This window comes from Rhinolophus ferrumequinum, chromosome 23, assembly GCF_004115265.2.
Source record: "Rhinolophus ferrumequinum isolate MPI-CBG mRhiFer1 chromosome 23, mRhiFer1_v1.p, whole genome shotgun sequence".
NCBI lineage: Eukaryota > Metazoa > Chordata > Mammalia > Chiroptera > Rhinolophidae > Rhinolophus > Rhinolophus ferrumequinum.
The window spans coordinates 33,528,202-33,548,816 of record NC_046306.1 but is presented as its reverse complement, the minus strand read 5'-3'; the positions used below and the strand labels follow the sequence as shown (position 1 = coordinate 33,548,816).

Below are 20,615 nucleotides of genomic sequence, written 5' to 3'. Positions count from 1 at the left end.
AGAAGAGTGTCTGGTACGTAGTGAATACATGATACTGTTGGCAATTATTATTAATGAATTGCCAAACCAGAGATTCTTAGAATTGGGAGCATATGGTGGGACAAGGGGCTCAAAATATAAAAACTCCACAGAGTGTCTTTATTCTAACTCTTTCCTTTTGTAGAGGGTAATGTTCTAAGGTTATGTAACAACACATTGGTAGACTCGGACATCAAGCCAAAAATTTTCAGCTCAGCACTTCCTCCATCTTTATTGGAGTGCTAGTGTTAGGAGTGAAAAGAAAAGAAAAGAGAGGCATTTAATAAAAAGGAGTACCCAGACTTGATGACATGTTATCTGAAGAGATAACATAGCTGATATAGTCATTGATACATCTATAGCTGAAATTCATTGGCTCCTTGAGGCTCCATTTAAAAATCTTTACATATGTTAACTCATTTTAGCTTCACAATAACCCTATGAGGTAGGTACTATTTTTATCTCCATTTTATAGATGGGATTACTGAATCACAGAAAGGATCACAAAAATATTCAACCAAAAAGTGGTTGAATAACAAGGATTTGGACCCAAACAGTCTGGCTGTAGGGTCCCCACCCTTAGCACCACACTATATTATGTCTCCAGACCAGAAGTGGGGGACCAGGAGGATACAGACCACCTTCACGTCTACTTAACTCTGTGGTACTTTTCCTAATCCAAAGAGATTGCGCCTTTGTTTGCGGGGAAGAGGGGAGAATTCCTTATATACTCAAGTGTTTATAGTACTAAACCACAGATTGAATCGTATCTGTCTCACATGTTTTATGTCTATTAACCTTATTTCTCCAAAGAGACTGCAACCTCCTTGAAAACCAGAAACAGAGTGATATACTTCTCTGAAAATCCAGTGGTGGGTACTTAGCAGGAGTCTGGTAAATGTTGATAGTCTAATGGAGAACAGGGGTATTTTAGGGATTGGAGAAGAATGGTGAGGGTCCCTCAGGTATGTTAGGGGAATACTATGCTGTATTCTTAGAAACAAATAGAGCAATATTGTCTTAGTCTTGGGGCATTCCTGACAAAGGTCAGACAAAGAAACAAAACAAAGCTGGCTTTGATCCCTAAAGGGCTTTTCTCAAGGACTCTACTCCCAGTTTTGTTTCCCAAATTGAGAAATTTCATAAAGCCAAGATCACGTGCATTCTTAGTTTGAATAAATGCCTCATCAGTGCAATATCATTTTTGTTTAACATTAAGCATATCTTGCCCATAATTTTATTTCTTTTAGACCAAGTCCGCTTTCTATCAGAGTATGAACGTATGGACAGGGGCTAATTTGCTTGTGTGGTTCAGAAAATGGGGTTCTTTGAGTAACTTCTGCAGAGCATCAAGGAAAGCCTTGTTTCCTGGTTTTTTATTCCGTCCTAGCATTCCCCTATTGGGCACCATGAGCCATGAATTAAGAGTTGGCTTTGGTCTTTTGGAAGGGGAGTCTGGGTTGTGTCTTCCTTCAGGATGGGTTAGAGGTCTCCTCAGACCGAGGTTTCCAAGTCCATTTGTAAGTTCAAAATCCTGATTATTTTCTCTACCCATAGGCCTGGAGTTCAAGGACAAGGGTGGCTTTTCTGAGAAAATCAGACAGGAGACACTTAGAATAAACATCTTGGCATTCATTCCATGACCCCCATTTACTTCAAAGGGCTGTTAAATACAGCCAGGGCTGAGCACACAGGGCAGCGCTGGCTTCTGTGAGGGGCCTGCCTTTGTCTGACACACAAACTTCTGGAGCTAATGCTCGCCCCAAACTTGGCTGCCCTGCCCCACTTCCCTTCTACAGAATTCCAGCCCTGCAGACTATCAATCATGAGAGCTACCTGTGCTTCATTCCTTTGCAAGGCTCTGGTCAGCCTGTGGAGGCTGTGAAAGCCAGTGGTTAGCAGCAGGCATGCAAGAGGACTCAGGATCCATGCTTGAGAAAAACCTATTGACCCATCTCCTCAGTAACGGGATCAATGAAAATTAAAAAATAAAAATAAGAAACCTAGCCTCATCAGTTCAGGAATTCTTTAAAGAAGCCATTCATGGCATGGAGCTCTGACAGGTGGAGAGAAGTAATTACCTGACATTTCACCTCAAAAGTCTTAAAAGGAGAGAATGTTGCAAGTTGGGTTGTTAACAGATCATCTATAGCAGCTCCAACTAACGAGAAAATAGCCAAATCGACTCTTGAGAGACTGTTTCAGCTGTTTCTCTGAGGTGAGGAGAGAAGAAGGAGGCCAGGGCAGTGAACTTCAATAAGCAGAGAAGAATTTGTAGGGCATTTTGTGACAGAAAGACTGAGATCAAGACAAAAATCTACTCTCTGTGGGAGTATCTTAGCACCAAACCAATTTTGTTCTCTATTTGATTGTTTACAAATGTTTTTTTCTTCGTGATTCATCTGGTTGCTAATGTATGTATTTCTGATCCTGACCAACTTGCAAAAGATTTCTAGAGCCTTCTAGAAACTGTTATTGGGAGTATAGTCCCTCTATGACTAACCCTAACATTGACATTTAAAAAGAGAGTTAAGAGCCAGTCAGTTTTATCTTTTTCTAGATTTTTGGACCCAAGTAATTATTTTTAAATTTCAAGATGTACTATGAACCTCATGAGCATAGTGAAATTGAAATTATTAGAGTTTCAGAACAACGTAAAATCCCAGTGTGTGCACGTTAACATTTTTTATAGTTAATTTTGTTGCTTTTGTACCCATTGGTTTAGAATCCTGAATATTTTGCAATGCTCCCCCAAATTGACACATATACTGCAAAATATCCAGGAAAAAATATGATGAAACCCTAAAAACTGTACTCTAATTTTTTAAATAGATAAATGGAATGATACTTTTTGAACACAAATCTTTAGCATCTGTCCAATCCTATGCTCTTATCAGTTTAAAACAAACTTAAAGTGAAAATTCTTCCCAAAATTATTCAGTCTGGGAGAACAAAAACTGTGATTTAAATTGAAATTGCACATAATTTAGAATTAACATTAAAAGTACAGAGGAGCAGATACAAAAGTTCCATTTACTCATTAGGCAGCAAGGAAACCACAGTTTACCTGGATTTATTACAGGCTCACCCAAACCATTTCACAGGTGTGTATCTGACTGATTTTTAAATCATCAGGGAATGAAACATACAGACACTTTCTCAAGTGGCCTCTAATCTACTCACCCTCCATGTCTTGAAAACTGCTCTATGTTTTTTAGGTTTCGCATTTTGCCATTTCAGGGCAGAAGGTCTCTGTATTGGTAAATGGATCTCTGCCAAACACTCTCTTATTCTTGCTGCCATCTAGTGGTAAATTCAGAGACTGCAGGGTAACATGAGGGAGAAGAAGAGGGAAGGGGAAGGAGGTGGGGGACCTAGCAGGAGGCGGAGGAACGATGCAGCCCTCTGGATCCAAATATGCACAGAATGAGTATTTCAAAGAGTAAGAAAATGAACAGATCTGCATACTTTTTATGTATCCTAATTAATGTAAATAATAATAATTTTCACAATTGCTCAGTATTTACCCCAAATGAACAGAATTTACACAGACAAGAGCGAATACACTTAAAATAGTCTAACTGACTTCAGGATGGAGAATAAGAGAAAACTGTGAACTAACTGGTCCTTACTTTGGGGTAGTCACGAGCTTTTGTTTAAAGTGAATATCAAATGAAGGAACTCCAAGGAGAAAAATGTGACATCTAGCAAATTTGACAATATTTCAAGGATCCGTTTGCTTCAGTTTATTCAGGTGCCTTTGGTTCAGGAAACAGAGTTACGCTTGGTTAAAATTTTTGTAGCTCAGCACTGCTGCTAAAGTAATCACAAAACCACAAGCACACAAAGCACTGTAGCCTGGAGAAGGGAGCTTCTACATCTGAGACTCTCTGATCCCACTGCTTCGACAGTCAAGGAACATTAAAATTTTTAACCAGACTTAGCTCAATTTTGTAGGATCCTGGGCATTATGTTTGTTTTTAGCACACCCAGCTACTTCCCACAGGATGAAAAACAATGCTTTGAGCTGGGAAGAAAGTAGTGCCTATTGACTGGTAAAGACCACTGAAAACTCTGAACATTTGAAACGTTTTTGCATCGCACGGCAGGGCAAGTGGACACAATGAAGTCTGTTGTTTTAAATCCCAGGCTTTCAATGACCAGACTGTTTTTGGCTGTACTTCCTGATTTGTCTAACTGGTTTACCAGGAGTCTGAACTCTTGTTCCCGCTGGGCACAGTGAGTAAGCAATTGCGAATTTTAGGTAAGCTGTTGATGCCACCTGCAGGCCCTGCACTGGTTTGGGGCCTGCTGTGCCCTCCTAGGCAGAGAAAACAGCACTGTCATACAGTCTCTTAGGGACAGGTGTAGGCCTCTATGAGATAGCTGTCAGGATTTGGATAAAACTGTAATATAATGGAGCAGGCAATTGTCTCCTTTATTCCTTAAACCCAGGTTTCAATATTTCATTTTCTTTTTCTACTTCCCTCTTCTTCTAAGTGTCTTTTCAACATTTACTGGTTTATATTGGCAACCCCCTTGGTGATACTGGCACTAGAATGACAGCCATAACATTCACTTAACAATCTAATCTCATCAAATCATGATTACGAAGGCATATAGATAATAGAGGATGATAAGGTAATAGAGGTAATAGAGGATGATAAGATTTGACCTATGGCTTATCCAAAATAGTGGAAGAGAATCATTTTGCAGAGAAAATCCCTTAAAAGGACATTTCTGATTTTGCTACTGCTATTTTAATTAAAACTCTTAAAACCCACAACTTGTAGCACAGTGTCCACCTCCATCATATCTGATTTTTGCTCACTGTTGCTATTACCTGCTTTGTGTTTTCATGTTACAAAACCCAAATTACTTATAGTTCTGTAATATCCCCTTATCGTTTCTGTGATTTGGGATACAGAAATGTAATCCTCCCATCATTTGTTTACAAGGTGGACGTTCATTCTAAGATTCCTTCCTTCCATAGTGCCCTGCAAACTTAATCAATTCTCTCTTTGCACTAAGTCTTTGCCTGTGTACGCTGCCAGTGTTACCATCTTATTATTACATATTGTGAGTACTCTTCATCGGCTCCTCTGCACTGTCAGAGGGTGAGCTCCTTGATGTTAGGGGTTCTACTTAGCTGTGAACCCACTCTCCTGAGGCTGCAGTGATCAGTTGAGGTGTGGTGAACTGAACTGAAGCTCTCATGGAGTCCAGGGAAGCTCTGCAGACTACATCCCCAGAGCAGTCAGGTTTTAAATAGGCACCAGGAGTCCCCCTCTTACCTTCCTTCCAGCTATGTAACCTCCTGAGGCTCCAAAGCTTTTGGTGAATGTGCCCATCAACACTTCGACATCTCGAGGGTCCATTCCAAAGAATTCCACTACACCCCGGCCTGTTGGACCCACGGACCCAATACTGTGAGCTTCATCTATGTAGAGGTAAGCCTTGTATTTCTTCTTTAGAGCCACGATCTGGGGCAGATGCACGATGGAACCTTCCATGCTAAGGCATAAGGAGAAATGCTCATCACTAGTGTGTATGCGCCTGGGAAGCTCTGTGTCAGTCTCCCTTGCAATTCTTTTCAGACAGCTTTTCCTGACATCATTCTGGGATGACAGGGACGTGCCAGTCCTTTCTTTTTAAGGCATATTTTATTTGGCTGAGGCAATCCTCTCAATCTTATAAGGCGAATCTGGCACTATTTTACATGGAAAAAATAATTTACATTCAGTGGATTTAAGTACTTTGCGTTGTTATAGCTATTTCCCAAGTAAACAATTAGCTCATGGCATTGTGGATCAATTTATTTGTAAAGCTGACTAGTGTAACTAGATGGAATATTATGGATTTGAGGTATTTTGCTAGTTTGAATTAAATTGCTCTATGGTGATCTATCTTTATTAGACTGCCACTGTCTATTTGGCCAGTTCTGTCTGATGTAACCTCAGTGCTTAAATTGCCAAAGATTAAAAGAAGGAAATAAAAACACACAAACTAACTTTATTTAGGACGCATAGTATTAATTAAGGTACAATAGAAAGCCCTCAGTATCTCTTGTTTAGTGTAGTCATACTCTTGTCCTCGGGAGATATGTTCCGAGACCCCCAGTGGATGCCCGAAACTGAGGATAGTACCGAACCCTGTACATACTATGTTTTTTCCTATATATACCTATGTATCTATGATAAATTTAATTTATAAATTAGCACAGTAATAGTTTAACAATAATAACTACTAATAAAATAGAACAATGGTAACAATATACTCTAATAAAAGTTATGTGAATGTTCTCTCTCCCTTCCTCTGATAACTGATCTGAGAACCAAGATGGTTACTAAATGACTAACAAATGGGGAGTGTATTCACACCCTGGATGGGATGGAGAGGGACAGCATGAGATTTCATCATGCTACTCAGAATGGTGCACAATTTAAAACTTATGAATTGTTTATTTCTGGAATTTTCCATTTAATATTTTCAGACTGTATTTGACTGAAGGTAATTGAACTGGCAGAAAGCGAAGAAACCATGACAAGGTGTGGGACGCTGTACTCACTGGAAGGTCAAGGTTTATTTGAGGCATCTGATGGTGTCCCCTCTTTCTGTTCCTTTAAGGTAATAGTTCTCAATGTCGAGTGACCATCAGAATTCCCTGAATGGTTTATTAAAACACAGATTGCTGCACTCCCCTCCCAGGTTTTCTAATTTAGTGGGTCTGGGATGGGCTGAGAATGTGCATTTCTACCGAGCTCGCAGGAGGTGCCCATACTGTTGGTTGGGGACTGCTATAGATAAACTGTTTTATTTTAGCCCTAAGTGCTGAATTTTTCATGGTATTGTAAATTGCAAAAACACTTCAAGTTCTCCAGCAAAGATGAAAATATGAAGTAAATAAATAAGTAAAATTATAATCTATATTTACATGGCACCTCTGGAACTCAATGAATTTAAAAGAACTTTTGACTTTAATCCGTTCTCAGAACACTTTGTAAGTTGTGTCTACACCGCATACAGTTTTGACTGCACTGACAGGCGAGTTCTATGAAAACACACAGACTCACACCCTCCCCACACAAAGGAGTCTGTCAAACAATTCAAGCAACCTGTCAATTTAGTTCAAGAACTAATCAACTGACGCAAACAGAGAGTTGAAGTTCTCCCTTCTTCCTAATTAGTTTATTTATTACATTTAATGTATTTTAAAAAATAAACTCTAGTGTTAGGTCAATTCAGTCAAAACAGTCCAGCTGGTTGTACAGTAGACCAACGGGTGTTGGTTTGGAGGGAGTATGAAGATTGAGTTGAAACGTGCTTGCGCGTGTGTGTGAGTGTGTGTGTGTGTGTGTGTGTGTGTGTGTGTGTGTGTGTGTATTTGAAAGGATTATTTTTTAGAGCAGTTTTAGGTTCACATCAAAATTGAGCATAAGGCACAGTGATTTCCTGTATATTCCATGCCCCACTCTGCATAGCCTCCCCCATTATCAATACCCCTCACCAGAGTGGTACATTTGTTACAATTGACAAACCAACATTGACACCTCATCACTCAAAGTCCATAATTTACCTGAGGGTTCACTCTTAATTTTGTGCATTCTATGGGTTTGGACCAATGTACAATGACATGTATCCATCACTATAATATCATACAGACTATTTTCATTGTCCTAAAAATCCACTGTGCTCTGCCTATTCATCCCTCTTGATACCCAACTCCTGGCAAACACTGGTGTTTTTATTGTCTCCACAGTTTTGCCTTTTCCAGAATGTCATATAGTTGGTATCATACACTATGCAACCTTTCTAGATTAGCTTCTTTCACTTAGTAATGTGTATTTATTTTTCCTCCATGTCTTTTTATGGCCTGATAGCCTATTTCTTTTTAGTACTGAATAATACTCCATTGTCTGAATGTACCACAGTTTGTTTATCCATTCATAGACTGAAGGGCATTTTGGTTGCTTCCAAGTTTGGGCAAGTATAACAAAGATGCTAGAAAGATTTGTTTGTAGTGTTTTGTGTGGATGCATGTTTTTAATTCCTTCGGGTGAACACCAAGGAGCATGATTACTGGATTGTATGTTTAATTTCGTAAGAAATCATCAAACGGTCTTCCTAGGTGGCTGTATCATCTTGCATTCCCACCAGCAATGAATCAGAGTTGCTGTTGAGGCACACCCTTGCCAGCATTTACTTTTGTCAGTGTTCCAGATTTTTTGCTATTCTAATAGGTGTGTTTTGGCATTTTATTGCGTTAATTTGCATTTCCCTGATTACATATGACATGGAGCATCTTTTCATATGTGCATTTCCATCTGTAGAAGAAGATTCTTTGGTGAAGTATCTGTGAAGGTCTTTGGCTCATTTTTTAATTGGGTTTTTGTTTTTTTACTGTTAAATTTTAAGAGTTCTTTTATATTTTAGATAACAATCCTTTATTAGATGTCCCATTGGCAAACATCTTCTCCCAGTCTGTGGCTTGTCTTCTAATTCTCTTGACACTGGCTTTTGCAATACAGTAAGTTCGCCTTATTACACTTGTGCTTTTCACAAGGTCATTCTGAATGACTGTTTTCAGATTTTAATGAAATGAAGACCAGATAGAGTCGTCTTCTCTTACATAAGTTTTGTGAGTGAATTCCAATATTTTCTTAGATTGTTTATTAAAGCTGTTTCCATTGAGGTTCAGGAGGTACAGCCATCTGATTGTTTAAGCTTAGATGTAGCCATACTGCTTACTAATTGAGGATGTGGGCAACTTATTTGATGTTCTGGACCTCTGTTTCTTCACGTGTAAAATAAGCATGATGATGGGACCCTCCCTATATGGTCTTTATAAGGATGGCTAGAAATAATGTCGGTAAAGTGTCTGACACGTGATGAGCTCTCATTGGGTTGTTCTTATTCTTAGGAGAAGCCCAGGAGGAAATGATTGCAATGAGGTCTAACTTGAGAAACAAGGAGCCCTTGACAATGATCTGTGTTGCATCTTCTAGGGAAGAGGCATATGGGTGTCATACATAATAAATGGCTCTCTGCCCTCAAAATTCTAGAAGTTTCTTCTCATCTTTAAAATGTTTTAAGTTGGTAACACAAATATACTAAAAACCTGACATGTCACAAATAACCATTCTTTGTTCTGGAAGTGAATTTGGCAGGAGCTAGAGTTAATGTTGAACAGTTTGCAGACACTCAGGGCAGCTAATTAGCCATCCTTTGCTGGGGCTGGTCTAACATGTTAGGAGTCTACCCACCTGGTTTATATTTCTCCCTCTAAGATTAATGACTCTACGATACTGCTGATTTCTGGAGTTAATGCAGGGCACACATGAGTCCTAGGGAGAACTCAGCTTTTATAAAGAGTTATATTCACTCACACTAAGTTTTCATTTTCTCATTGTGACCCAATTTGAATTGAACTTTTTGCTATAGTGGGATATTGAGTTTGGTGCATACATAAAAAGGGCTATCTATGCTATTCCTTGGATTTGCTGTTAAAACAATGTGTCAAAAACGATATAGAAAACAGAAACAGTGTTTTATTCCTTCTTCTTGAATGGAAGGTTGTGCTTTCTTTTGATTTCAACAGAAGAAAAACAACTAAAATACAACTGTAAGTTAAGATAATTCTACCAGTTAATTTGAAGCTCTGTGCAGGGACTTGAATTATTCTTAAACCAGCAAGCCAGTGAATAATTTCTTTATATCTTTTCTATTACATAATGTATTAGCTAAGTGACAAGACTCCTTTTAGAAATCTCCCTCTCACCACCTTCTCCTCCACATATAAACCATATTATCCACTGGCAGGATTGGGAATTAAAGCACTGGTTTGCCAACTTACATGGTGGAAAAATCTCCTTGGTGGGCCCAAAGTATAACCCAAGAGAAGAAAAGAAGATGGAAAGAGAACAAAAGGAGCTAAGACTAATTAAAAATAGAGTAAGACTAATTAAAAATAGAGCTAAGACTTATTCTTTTTATTTTTTTAAACCATAGAGATATAGGTTAAAAATTACCACTGAAGTTCTCAGTCCTTAAACTTACATTATTGTAGGAGAATGGCTTATATTCTTAGAGAAAATGGCATTCTGAGACTTCAGCATTTGTTTATATATGCATTTTTGAAGGGCTGGATATTATTTATTGCTTAATTTTATTTTAAAAGTTTGGTCTCCAGCCATGCCAGTTGATATCTCAGGCTATTTGGGATGCCTCTCTCCATCTCTAGGATATTTTTGAATAATTTTGAGATTATTCAACCACAATGAGTCAAAAACTAGACTTCTCTGAGACACAAAATTAGAAGAGTTGACTTTAAAACAATACTTAAAGGAAAATACAAATCAGAACAATAAAATAATAATACTGTAATTTGAAACCAAAAATCATGGAGTCATGGAACTTTAGACTTCAAGTTTCAACCTCCCTATTTTATAGATAAAGAAACTGAGCCCTTTACCTAAACGTAAACGTCAAATGGATGACCTTGCAGTTTCCATGTTTATTTTATTAGAGGTGGAAACATGAGCTGACTCTTCTGTGTACATTGGGCCTGTGTCCCAGGAGGTCCACCTGGTTTGAGCCCTAGCTCTGTTTCATCTCAGTTATCTACCAGGCCTCAGAGTCTCAGTGTCTTCATCCTCACAATAACCTCAAGAGACCTGAAGAGGCTCACTCAAGATGGCACATGCGAAATCTTTAGCAGGGGTAGACACATGATAAATGTGAGTTCCTTCCACCGACACCCCTTCTCCAGGTGGGTGAAGAGCAAACAGCTTTACTATGTAGACAGCTTGTTTTCCAGGTTGCAACTTCCTCACCTGAAAATAAATTTAATGAGGAAGGCAGCTATTCTTGATTGTGGGCTTACTATAGGCTTACTATAGAACTAGCTTACATGATCTCATTTAATACTACAAAAGAACCCTATGAAAGGTACTCAGCTGTAAGTGGCAACACCAGGATTTGAAAGTCCCAGGCCTCCCTCCAAATCCTGACTCTTCTATATTTTATACGTAAACAATGATACCTGGATGATCTATGGATGGTGACATTATTGTCATTGCTATTATTCTCATCATCACCGTCGTCGTCATCATCATCATCATCACTGCTTTTGTGGAGCTTTCTGACTTCCTGGCCATGGTATCTATCCTTTTCTACCTTGATACCTGCCTGAAACTCTGATTTGGCTGACTGCTCTTTTTTGGAGTTATGAAAAAATCGATTTACGTGAGCTTTCTGTGGTGGGAGGACTTTGCCCATTGTGGCAAACCACAAGCAAGAGATAAGAAAAAATCTGGGAGTGAAAATTCAAAGGAGGCTTCATATGAATAGAAACAAGGTAGGTCTCTACAATATACCTCTAAAAAGGAGATGTGCATTTGTGAACTATTGATTTCACATTCTCACCCTGGCCCTTTGCAAAATCTTGTGGGAAATAATTTCCTTTTCTGGTGATAGCATCAAATGAGAACAAGCATCTGTTCCAGAACTCTAGGCTAGCTTTATTTTACAAATAAGGAAACTGAGGCCCCAGGGGGTACTGAGGCCTGCCTAGAAGGTACCCTGCTTCCTATGTATGAATGAAGCCATTTAGGTCATAGTCTCATTTAAAGATAAGATTCTTGTGCAAGTGAGATAAAAGGAACCTCTCTATGAAGGCCAGTCCATGGGAAATGGACATTCACTCTGTGTATATGCCAGGTTTACTGAGCCACTGGAATAGATTTCCGCCAAAGATGGCTGCCTGCAAGTCTTCCCGTCCCTGTACACACAAGCCAATCCTCCCATCAAGAGATGCGTTCTATTGCCCTTCCTTGTGAATCTGGGCTGGCCTTGTGATGTGCTTTGACCAACAGAGTGTGGCAGAAATGAGGCCGTACTAGTTCTGGGCCTAACCCTTAAAAAGCTGGCAGCTTCTGCTTTATTTCTCTTGGAAGCTAGCTGCCAGGTTGGAAGGAAGCTCTGGCTATACTGCTGAATGAGAAATGCCAAATACAGAGAAAGCACCCCACAGAAGAGAAGAGAACAAGGGACTCAGTCGACAGCCAGTACCAAGACCCCAAGTACGTGAGTGAGGTCATTTTGGATGTTCCAGATCCTGCTGAACTCCCGGTGGAATACAGCCCCATGAATGACCCTTCACCAACACCACGTGGAGCAGAAGAACTGCTCTGTTGGTCTAGATAGCTCACAGTAGCGTGGGAAATAAAAACTCAGTGCTGCGTAAGTCATTATATTTGGGGGGTGGGAGTTGTTATGCAGCAATAGATAACGAAACAATCACCATTACTAGAGAAGCCTAAGCTGTGGCTCGGTGCCACGTTGGCTTGGAGCCAGAAGTCCACACCTGGCTCTCCTGTCCTCCTGAGATCACAGTAAGACACAAAGCCAGTGTAGCCATTAACAAGTCCTGCTGCTGGAGTGGTTTCTCTGTGTAAATGATGGGCATATATGAGAGTAAAATGCTGGTAGTCCACTTAATTTCAGCCATGATCAAAGTGCTTACAACATAACTTTCCTTTAGTGGAGCCAAGTTCTGTTTATTTGTAGTTGGGTTCTGTTTACTCTGGTTAAAGAAGATGCCCAGTCTGCTCTCCCTTAGCTGCTGTGCCCTCCAGCTACTCCAGGCCTGAGTGACAGGTGTTTAGATAAGGGCTCCCTCCCAGGCTGGCAGCCGGCACAAATCACACAAGAAGAAAGATCCATGCTTGAGGTTATGACAGCCTAGAGACAATAGGACATTATTTCCTAAAAGTAGCAAGTTCAGGGCCAGTGAGTAGTTCAATTATTCTACAGCAAGGTTTTCTAACTTCAGCAAGGTTGACATTTGAGCCAGATAATTCTTTGTTGTAGGGAACTATTCTGTGCATTGTAAGATGTTTACTAGCATCTCTGGCCTCTGCCCACTAGATGCCAATAGTGTTCTACTGCAGTTGTGACAAGTCACAATTGCCAAATGTGCCTGAGATGCGGGTGGAGAAATCACCCTGGTTGAGGGTGCTGCTCTAGGGTGATCCCAGAGACTTCATAAACAGCACACAGTCTCGGGCTGCCCTGAGGAGGTCCTGATACGTAATGCAGAAGGTGGGCTACTGGAAACTTGAAATGCCAACTTCATCACCCTGCAGAAGCACAGGGAACACCCAGAACACCAACAACTCGGGCAGTAAGTACCAGAGAAAAGAATAAAATGATACTAGGATGATAAAATTTGGGAGAAAGCACTTGTTTTTTCCCAAAAGTGATAGAGACACATTTCTTCTGCTGCTTGCTATTTATTCATGTAACAGAAACGTGTGCACTGTGAATTCAATTAGATTAGCAGGCAGAAACAAATACTACTTCTGTTCTCTAGTCTTCTCTGCAGCCACACTCCTCCTTGTTGGGAAGTTAAGCATTCATTTCCTTCCTTTTCATATTTTTCACTTTTCTATAATTATCTCATAGAGAACATCTTCCTTAGTTCTTCTAATATAGGATCATTTGAGAATTGACTTAGGAGTGAGTAACTCTGAGATAATATTTCCTTGACTCATGGACTAGGGCCTCCAACAGAAGAAAATCTTGGAGGAAATTTCCATTTCAGTAATGATAATCCATTCAGACAGAGAATGAAGCAAACTCAATCACAAGTCACAGTATGAAAGTGCAGCTCTGAATGGCTTAGTGGGCGTTTTGTCTGCTTAGCTTAAAAGGGGTGGGAGACAATGAGGAAAAACTGAGGGTTGCTAGATGGGCGGGAGGGGTGGGGGGTGGGGGGGAGGGTGAGGGGATTGGAGGGCAATCGGTGACCATAGGATGGCCTCGGGCTTGAAAATTAATCTGGGGAACGTAATTTGGTGGTTACCAGAAGGTAAAGGGGTTGGGGGGTGGGGGATGAGGATGAGGGGGATCAAATGTATGGTGATGGAAGGGGAGCTGACTCTGGGTGGTGAACACACAGTGTGATTTATGGATGATGTGATACAGAATTGCACACCTGAAATCTATGTAATTTTACTAACAATTGTCACCCCAATAAATTAAAAATAAATTAATAAAAAAAAAATTTTTGGAATTAAAAAAAAAAAAGGGGGTGGGAAAACTCAGGCTAGAGTATACCTTCAGTTGCTAAGACCATTTCCCACACCCCAACACCCAAGCTCTCTATGGAGACTTGCACTCCAGGTTGAGGAAAATGAGCAGCCCTTTCATATTCTGATGCCAACTACTGGCCAAATTCAGCAAGAAACTACAAGTTGAGTGAAATATCCAGTTAGGGGCATCTGGGCGCCCGTCAGCAACATCTATTAGAGATGTAAGGATAAGGAGCATTCTGATGTTGAATCACGCAGCCCCTAAAGGCCTTTCAAACTGTGGGGCAGCTACAGGCAGTGGAAAGAATCAGTACAAGTTAGCAGTGTCCTGGGAGGATGTTGCTGAAGAAGCTTTCACAAGCACGCCAGCCTCCAAGGTGATCCGCCATATGTATAGACATTAAAAATACAGGTGACCCAAGACTTGACAGATCACATGGATAGCTCTAGCTCAGATTCCTCCATAATACCTACATCTAACTCATTTTCCCCTTTAGCTAGGAGAGGTCAGCCTTTCCCCATTTTTCAGCTTGCAGTGGGCCTCAGCATATTTAAATGTCTCTGATTATTTACATACCTGTAGACGCCCTCCACCAGGATGAGAATCTTTTTCCAAGCTCTGCGGGTTCGAGGCTGGCCATAGATTACAGCATCTCTCAGAAGCTTCTCTAGGCTTTGCATGTCTTGAAGTAATACAAAAAAACAAAACAAAACAAAAAAAAATTGAGTCATGAAAGTGTTTTTTTTTTTCCTCCCCCATTTTTTTTTTAGGGGAGGTGCCAGATTTTTTAGGCTCAGGCTGAGACCTGAACTTTCAGACAGCAAAGCTGGAATCAGAGAACTTCTTGGGTGTGGGGGGAGAAGGGTCTATTTTTTAGTAAAATTGAATTCTGACAAGGTGACTAGTTAGACTTGTATGGCAGGCAGAATAAACCTCCACTGGAGGCACATGGTTTCGTAAACTCTTAAAAGTCTCTCCTCTTTCGCCTTAGCAGAGATTGAAATTCTACATTAAATGCATCTCTGAGGTATAAGCTTTATTGCCAGGCTAAAGTGAACTGTGAGAGGTATAATTAACTAACACTTATTAATTGTTTAGATGTGAGCATGTTAGAATTTAGCTGAGTTTGCCTGGAGTGGCAACATTGTTGGTAGTTGTCTCATTACCTATACTTGGGGACTTTACTTTTGACATCCTCCAACTTCAGAGCTTTCAACACTTTAAGTCAGGGTACAATTAGCATTTCTTCGCAAAACATCTGGAGACTTCTGGATACCTTAATAACAGCTTACAATTATTGAACCCTATCTGCATTCTTTCTAAGCACATTCTTTGTAATAACTCATTTAATCCTCTCAATGATCCTGAGGAGGTATCTGTGTTTTATGATTCAGGAAACTGAGGCACAGAGAGGTCTGGTAAATTGTCTGAGGTCTATGATTGTAAACAGCAGAGCCAGGATTTGAATCCATGTAGTCTTATACCATGACCCATATATGTAACCACTACCTTTTACTTATGTGAATCATTGTCCCTTTCCCTCAGTCTTCAAAGTGATGTGTAACAGGAAAGGATGAATGCCTGCTATATTTTTCTTGTTAACTTTTGATGTCAGATATAATTAATAGTGACTTTTCATTTATATGCAATCAGATATAGATGACTGAGCTTTGGTTGAGAGACCCTTGGGAAAGATTTGCCTACCAATCCAGCTGTGTGTGTGTGTGTGTGTGTGTGTGTGTGTGTGTGTGTGTGTGTGTAACCTGCAAAGCTTAGAGAGAGAGACAGAGAAAAAGGCAGAGGTTTATGTGCATGTTTTCTCCCTCATTATATGTCTAACACATTTCTTTGCACCCCAAGCTGAAACTGAAGTCCTTTAGATCTAGAATCCAATCTTGATTTACAAACATGGAGATGCTACTGAACTGCTGACTTGATTTGATTTGTATAATGGTCTCTAGGCATTAGAGATCCCATTTAAAATGCTCAGAGAGAAACCTAGCAAAAATAATGTTAAAACAGTACAATCAATATTGTTTTTAGCCACTGTATACAAAACTCTCAAGAGGCAGGTATTCATTGGTTTATCATTGGTCTAGGTTCAAGTTAGCTGAGATTCTTGATCTCAATGAAGAGCCCCTCAATTTTGTCTTTTAGTCCCCAGTCTGTGGTTGGATTTGTTTTAGGGCTTCTCCTAAAGCTGGATGAATGCACTGGTGGGTGCATTTCACTTTTCCACATCACAACCCTGCAACCCCCAATGAGGCCACAAAGTATTTCTTTGAAGTAGAATTGTGGAGGTATGGTTGGTATATTTTAATTGATCAAGTACATTTGAGCAAACCACATACAGAACAGCACACAATTGAAAACTTACAAATTGTTTATTTCTGGAGTTTTCCATTTAATATTTCAGATCATGGTTGATTGAGGGTAACTGAAACTGAGGAAAGTGAAACCGTGGATAAGGGGGACTACTACAGTTACTTAACACAATCTCAAAAGGCCCTTCCTAATCTTTCCTCTGCCTATTTTCCTGACATAGTTTCTCAATGTTCCCCAGCACACAGCTTCCCAACTTTCCGTTATGCTATTTCCCTCTTGTCTGTCTGGAGAACTCCCACTCATCACTGAAGCCTCAACTCAAACTCTGCTGGCCAATACTACAGAATTTCTTTCTTCTAGGTGTCCCTGATGACGCCTCTATTTTTTCATAAATGCTCATCATGTTCCCCATTATTTGATTTCATGTCTCTCCTCCACAGAAGGCAGGGAACTTATTTTGTCCTAGAGCCAAATCTATGTTTGATAATTGAATCAGTTGTTTTATCGTGGCACAGAATCTAGACCAGGAAACAGGAAAGAGAATGACAATTTTGGATCTAAGTAGGAACTATTAGATAAGCCTCATGTCTGCAATAATATTTCTTTAATTAACTATACTTTTTGCTTTTGCTTTGAAGAGTCTGCCTTCACAGCTGTAGTGTGTTTTATTGACACTATATCATTAACCAAGAGATGGCAGCCAAGGAAACAAAAAGCAGCTTCCTTGAGAATTTCAGGGATAATAAGCTCCATTTGCATGGACATCTTGTTTTTGCTTTAGGGTGGGTTCCTAAGATGTTGAAGGAACTCCTGTGACTGGGGGAAAGCAGCTGCCTTTTGTATAATCTGCCCCAAGACTGTTAGTCTCTGAATGAAATAAAGAGATGATGAATATAAGTGTTCCTGTTTATTGTTTTTTCTTCTGGGACTTGAAATTTATAAGTTTTTGTACAGAAATGAAACATGATGAGTATGTCCCAATGCCATATTAATAAAAACAAACCCAGAGGAACTAAATTAGCAATCATTTAAAAAATGAATATTCTAAGATTTAGAAAAATCTAAGATGTAGAGATTATTGTATTGTTTATGCAATCAAAAAAGTCAGACATCTTATAGGCTTAGTTCAGGATTAAGTTAAAAGTGAATACCACTAAAGAGAAGAGGATTTTCTCTCCATTTTTAAAGGAAAAGCGGGGCCTGAAAACAAGTCTGTGAATGGCCATGATGTGCATTTTTATTTTATGCATTTTGCAGATGGAAGTGAGGAATCCTGTGGCCAGGAGCTCATTGTGTTCGATGTGAATGGAGAGTTCTATGGGGAGAGGCTTTTGGTGGAACTTCACAAAACCCCTGGTGTCCACACGGTGGGGTCTCTGAGCAGAGGGAAAATCAATCAGCCATTTTTTTCCCCTGTGGGAGGCAAACTCACTGACCACTTAGAATCACAGAAACTAGACAGAGAAAGGGGAGGCGTCCCTCAGCATGGGATTCTGGACCCATGTTAGCATCTGCTTATTTGTCTCTCGTTCTCAGGATTTTGCTCTATCATGCTACGCCATGTGGGTCACAGAACCATAGGGTTCATTGTGGCTTATGTTCTGCAGGCCTAATGGGATTCTACTCTTTTAGCAAGCCACATGTTAACATCTGCAAGGGATTTTTAAATAATGATGCTTATTAAAGCACTTGTAGTTGCTTTATGTTAATCCTCATGACACCTCTGAGAAGTAAGGAAGAATGATTAGGCGATAGTTTTTTCAGATGAGCAAACTAATGCCAGAAGATTTGTAAAACCAACAACTGCAACCAAAAAAGGAGAAACATCCTGAATGCAAACAAGCTAGTTTCTTGTCAGTATATAAAGAAAACTCTGAAATATGGAAATTAAAAGGATAAATTTGAGACCATCAAGGCACACATACACCATGCAATTATAAAGTTATAATGACACACTGTGGACTTGTAATTCTCACAAATTGGAGTATCAACAATGCCTCAGACATTATTTGCCACTAAGTCCGGCTCATGAAGGCAGTTTCCTTTGGTTTGTAAAGGGCTGAGAATAGCAAGTTGGTGTGATAGGTGATGAACATTTAGCTATCAAAAATGAAAGCGTGGAAGCCATGTTCTGGTGGCTGGTACAAAGCAAATCCTGGTCCATCACAGGCCTGGGTAACTGGATTACTGAATTACTAAATACCCAGAATAATCCAACAATGTGCCAAAAACTACAATCAGGTGTAGGTGACAAATATACTTTGAGAGCCTGTTTCTGGGCCTGTCCTTAAATTCAAAGCCATGATAGTATCAGCAAGCCTCTGGGATCTGGAGACTCCTCAGATAAGGTTCTGTGAAAAGAGGGTACAAGGAAACACGGAAGCCAGCCAAAATCTCACCAGGAAGATTGGGTGTAATTCAAGGAGTATCTTCCTGAAGACAAGAACTGGATATTTGACTTCATTCTTCCTTTGCTGTATAGTGACAACACTGTTTCTTCTGCCATGTCTGACTCCTTCCCCTTCTCTTATGCAACTGAGCTTTTGTTGAGACAGGAAACTTCTCTTATTGCCCATCCTAACACCCTACCTTTCTCCGCATCCAGGGCCCGTGGTTGTGTTTGGGTTGAATGTCAGCTTCCATTTTCCATATGCTGCCCATTGTCGTTGGTGGTTCATTCTTTGTCATTACATTTATATACTCATATGCTCTCTGGGTCTTTATTCATGGGCTGCTGGCCAGAAATATATACACGTCTGCACATGATAAGCACTCAACAGCTATTGCTTAAATGAAAAGATGATTGGATGATGAAGAAATTCTACTTGTTATTCTAATTCCTTGCTCCTCATCTTTTCTCCCATGCCTCAGATCTCCAGAGATATCCAGTTTAATATTTCAATATTGAGCTCAAATGTGAAATGTTAAACAATAAGTATTAAATAACTGTGGACGATGACAAAGAAATCATTTTTACTTTTAAGATTGGGGAGGGGACTGACTCCTTCTTTAGCCTTTAGGGGAAAACATAATCATAATGGCCAACTTTGGCAAGCAAAGCAAATTTTTCCTCAAAGTCCCATTTATAGAGTCTCTTTTCCATATGATCAGTTACAGCATTTCTGATGCATTGAAAATTTGGTGCTTTAAGCTTTCCAAAGCAAGTTGGGCAAATATTTTGGTTCAGGTATCTTTGATGGCTCAGTAAATATGTGGGCAGTTGGTAGATGGCCTTTGGTAGGTCAAAGAAGCAAATTAGCTTCTTGGAAGAGTGCGAAAGGCAGCTGGGAGCAGAAGACCTGGGCTGCGTTTAAGAATATAAGGCAGGTACTAGGGCAGGATCTGAGTACCTTGGGGAGGAGGTCATACCTGCAACTGCTGACTTTGGGGACATGGGATGAAGGACAGGCAGAGCCTAAAACATGGGCAAAGAGTGTCCTATGCACTCAGGCTCTGGGCCCAACGCATCATGTAAGGCTTTGATCCTCAGAGAGGGGCCCGTAGAATTAGACCAAGTACTGAAATGGGATTCCTAAGTAAGTAGGTCAATGCAGGAAGATGAGATGTGATTCAGGGAGCAAAATGAGAGCTCAGAGGTCAGTGCTGGGATCCTACACATCAGGTACGGGTGTCAGCAAAGGCAACCAGAGTGAGTGCTGGCTGAATCCACTGGACCCAACTGCCCCAACTCAAGGAGAGTTGCTTTGCTATTCAGGGGGAGGCAGGAGATAGAAAAGGCTGGGAAAGGAGATACAGTGCATCCCAGCTCTACTTTTTTCTAGCTCTGTGTCTCTAAGCAAATCACTTCACCACTTTGTGCCCCTGTTTCTTCATCCATAAAAAGGGCATAATCATAGTAGGTGCCTCCTTGTGTAGTTGTGAGGCTGAAATGAGTTCGTACATATAAAAGGCTCACTATAGCAAAGATTCAATATGTTAGTTATTGTTAAAAGATACAAAGGCAATAGCTGTATTTATTAAAGTAAATAACCTAGTTCTGGACCCCAAGTCATACCATGAGATCTAAAAGATCATGGCGTATAAAGTATTCTAAGTGCTGTTTATAGGTCTGACCTTTCACTCAAATAGCCTTCATGAGCCCTCGTTGTACAGACAAGGTGGGGCTCAGAGTTTTCCTCTACACACTGCACTCGTTGTTCTTCCTCCCCTAGGCCTTT

At 40.1% G+C, this 20,615-nt stretch overlaps 1 protein-coding gene across 1 annotated transcript in view; it reads right to left on the bottom strand.

Annotated features, from left to right (window-relative positions):
• Positions 1-20,615, bottom strand: part of SPTLC3 (serine palmitoyltransferase long chain base subunit 3) — a 149,859-nt gene that overhangs the window by 45,364 nt on the left and 83,880 nt on the right. Inside the window, exons 7-8 of the mRNA XM_033095399.1 lie at positions 14,689-14,794; positions 5,313-5,532 (exon numbers count right to left, since the gene is read on the bottom strand). Of these exons, the coding sequence (XP_032951290.1) occupies positions 5,313-5,532; positions 14,689-14,794 (326 nt within the window). The remainder of the gene's footprint in view (positions 1-5,312; positions 5,533-14,688; positions 14,795-20,615) is intronic.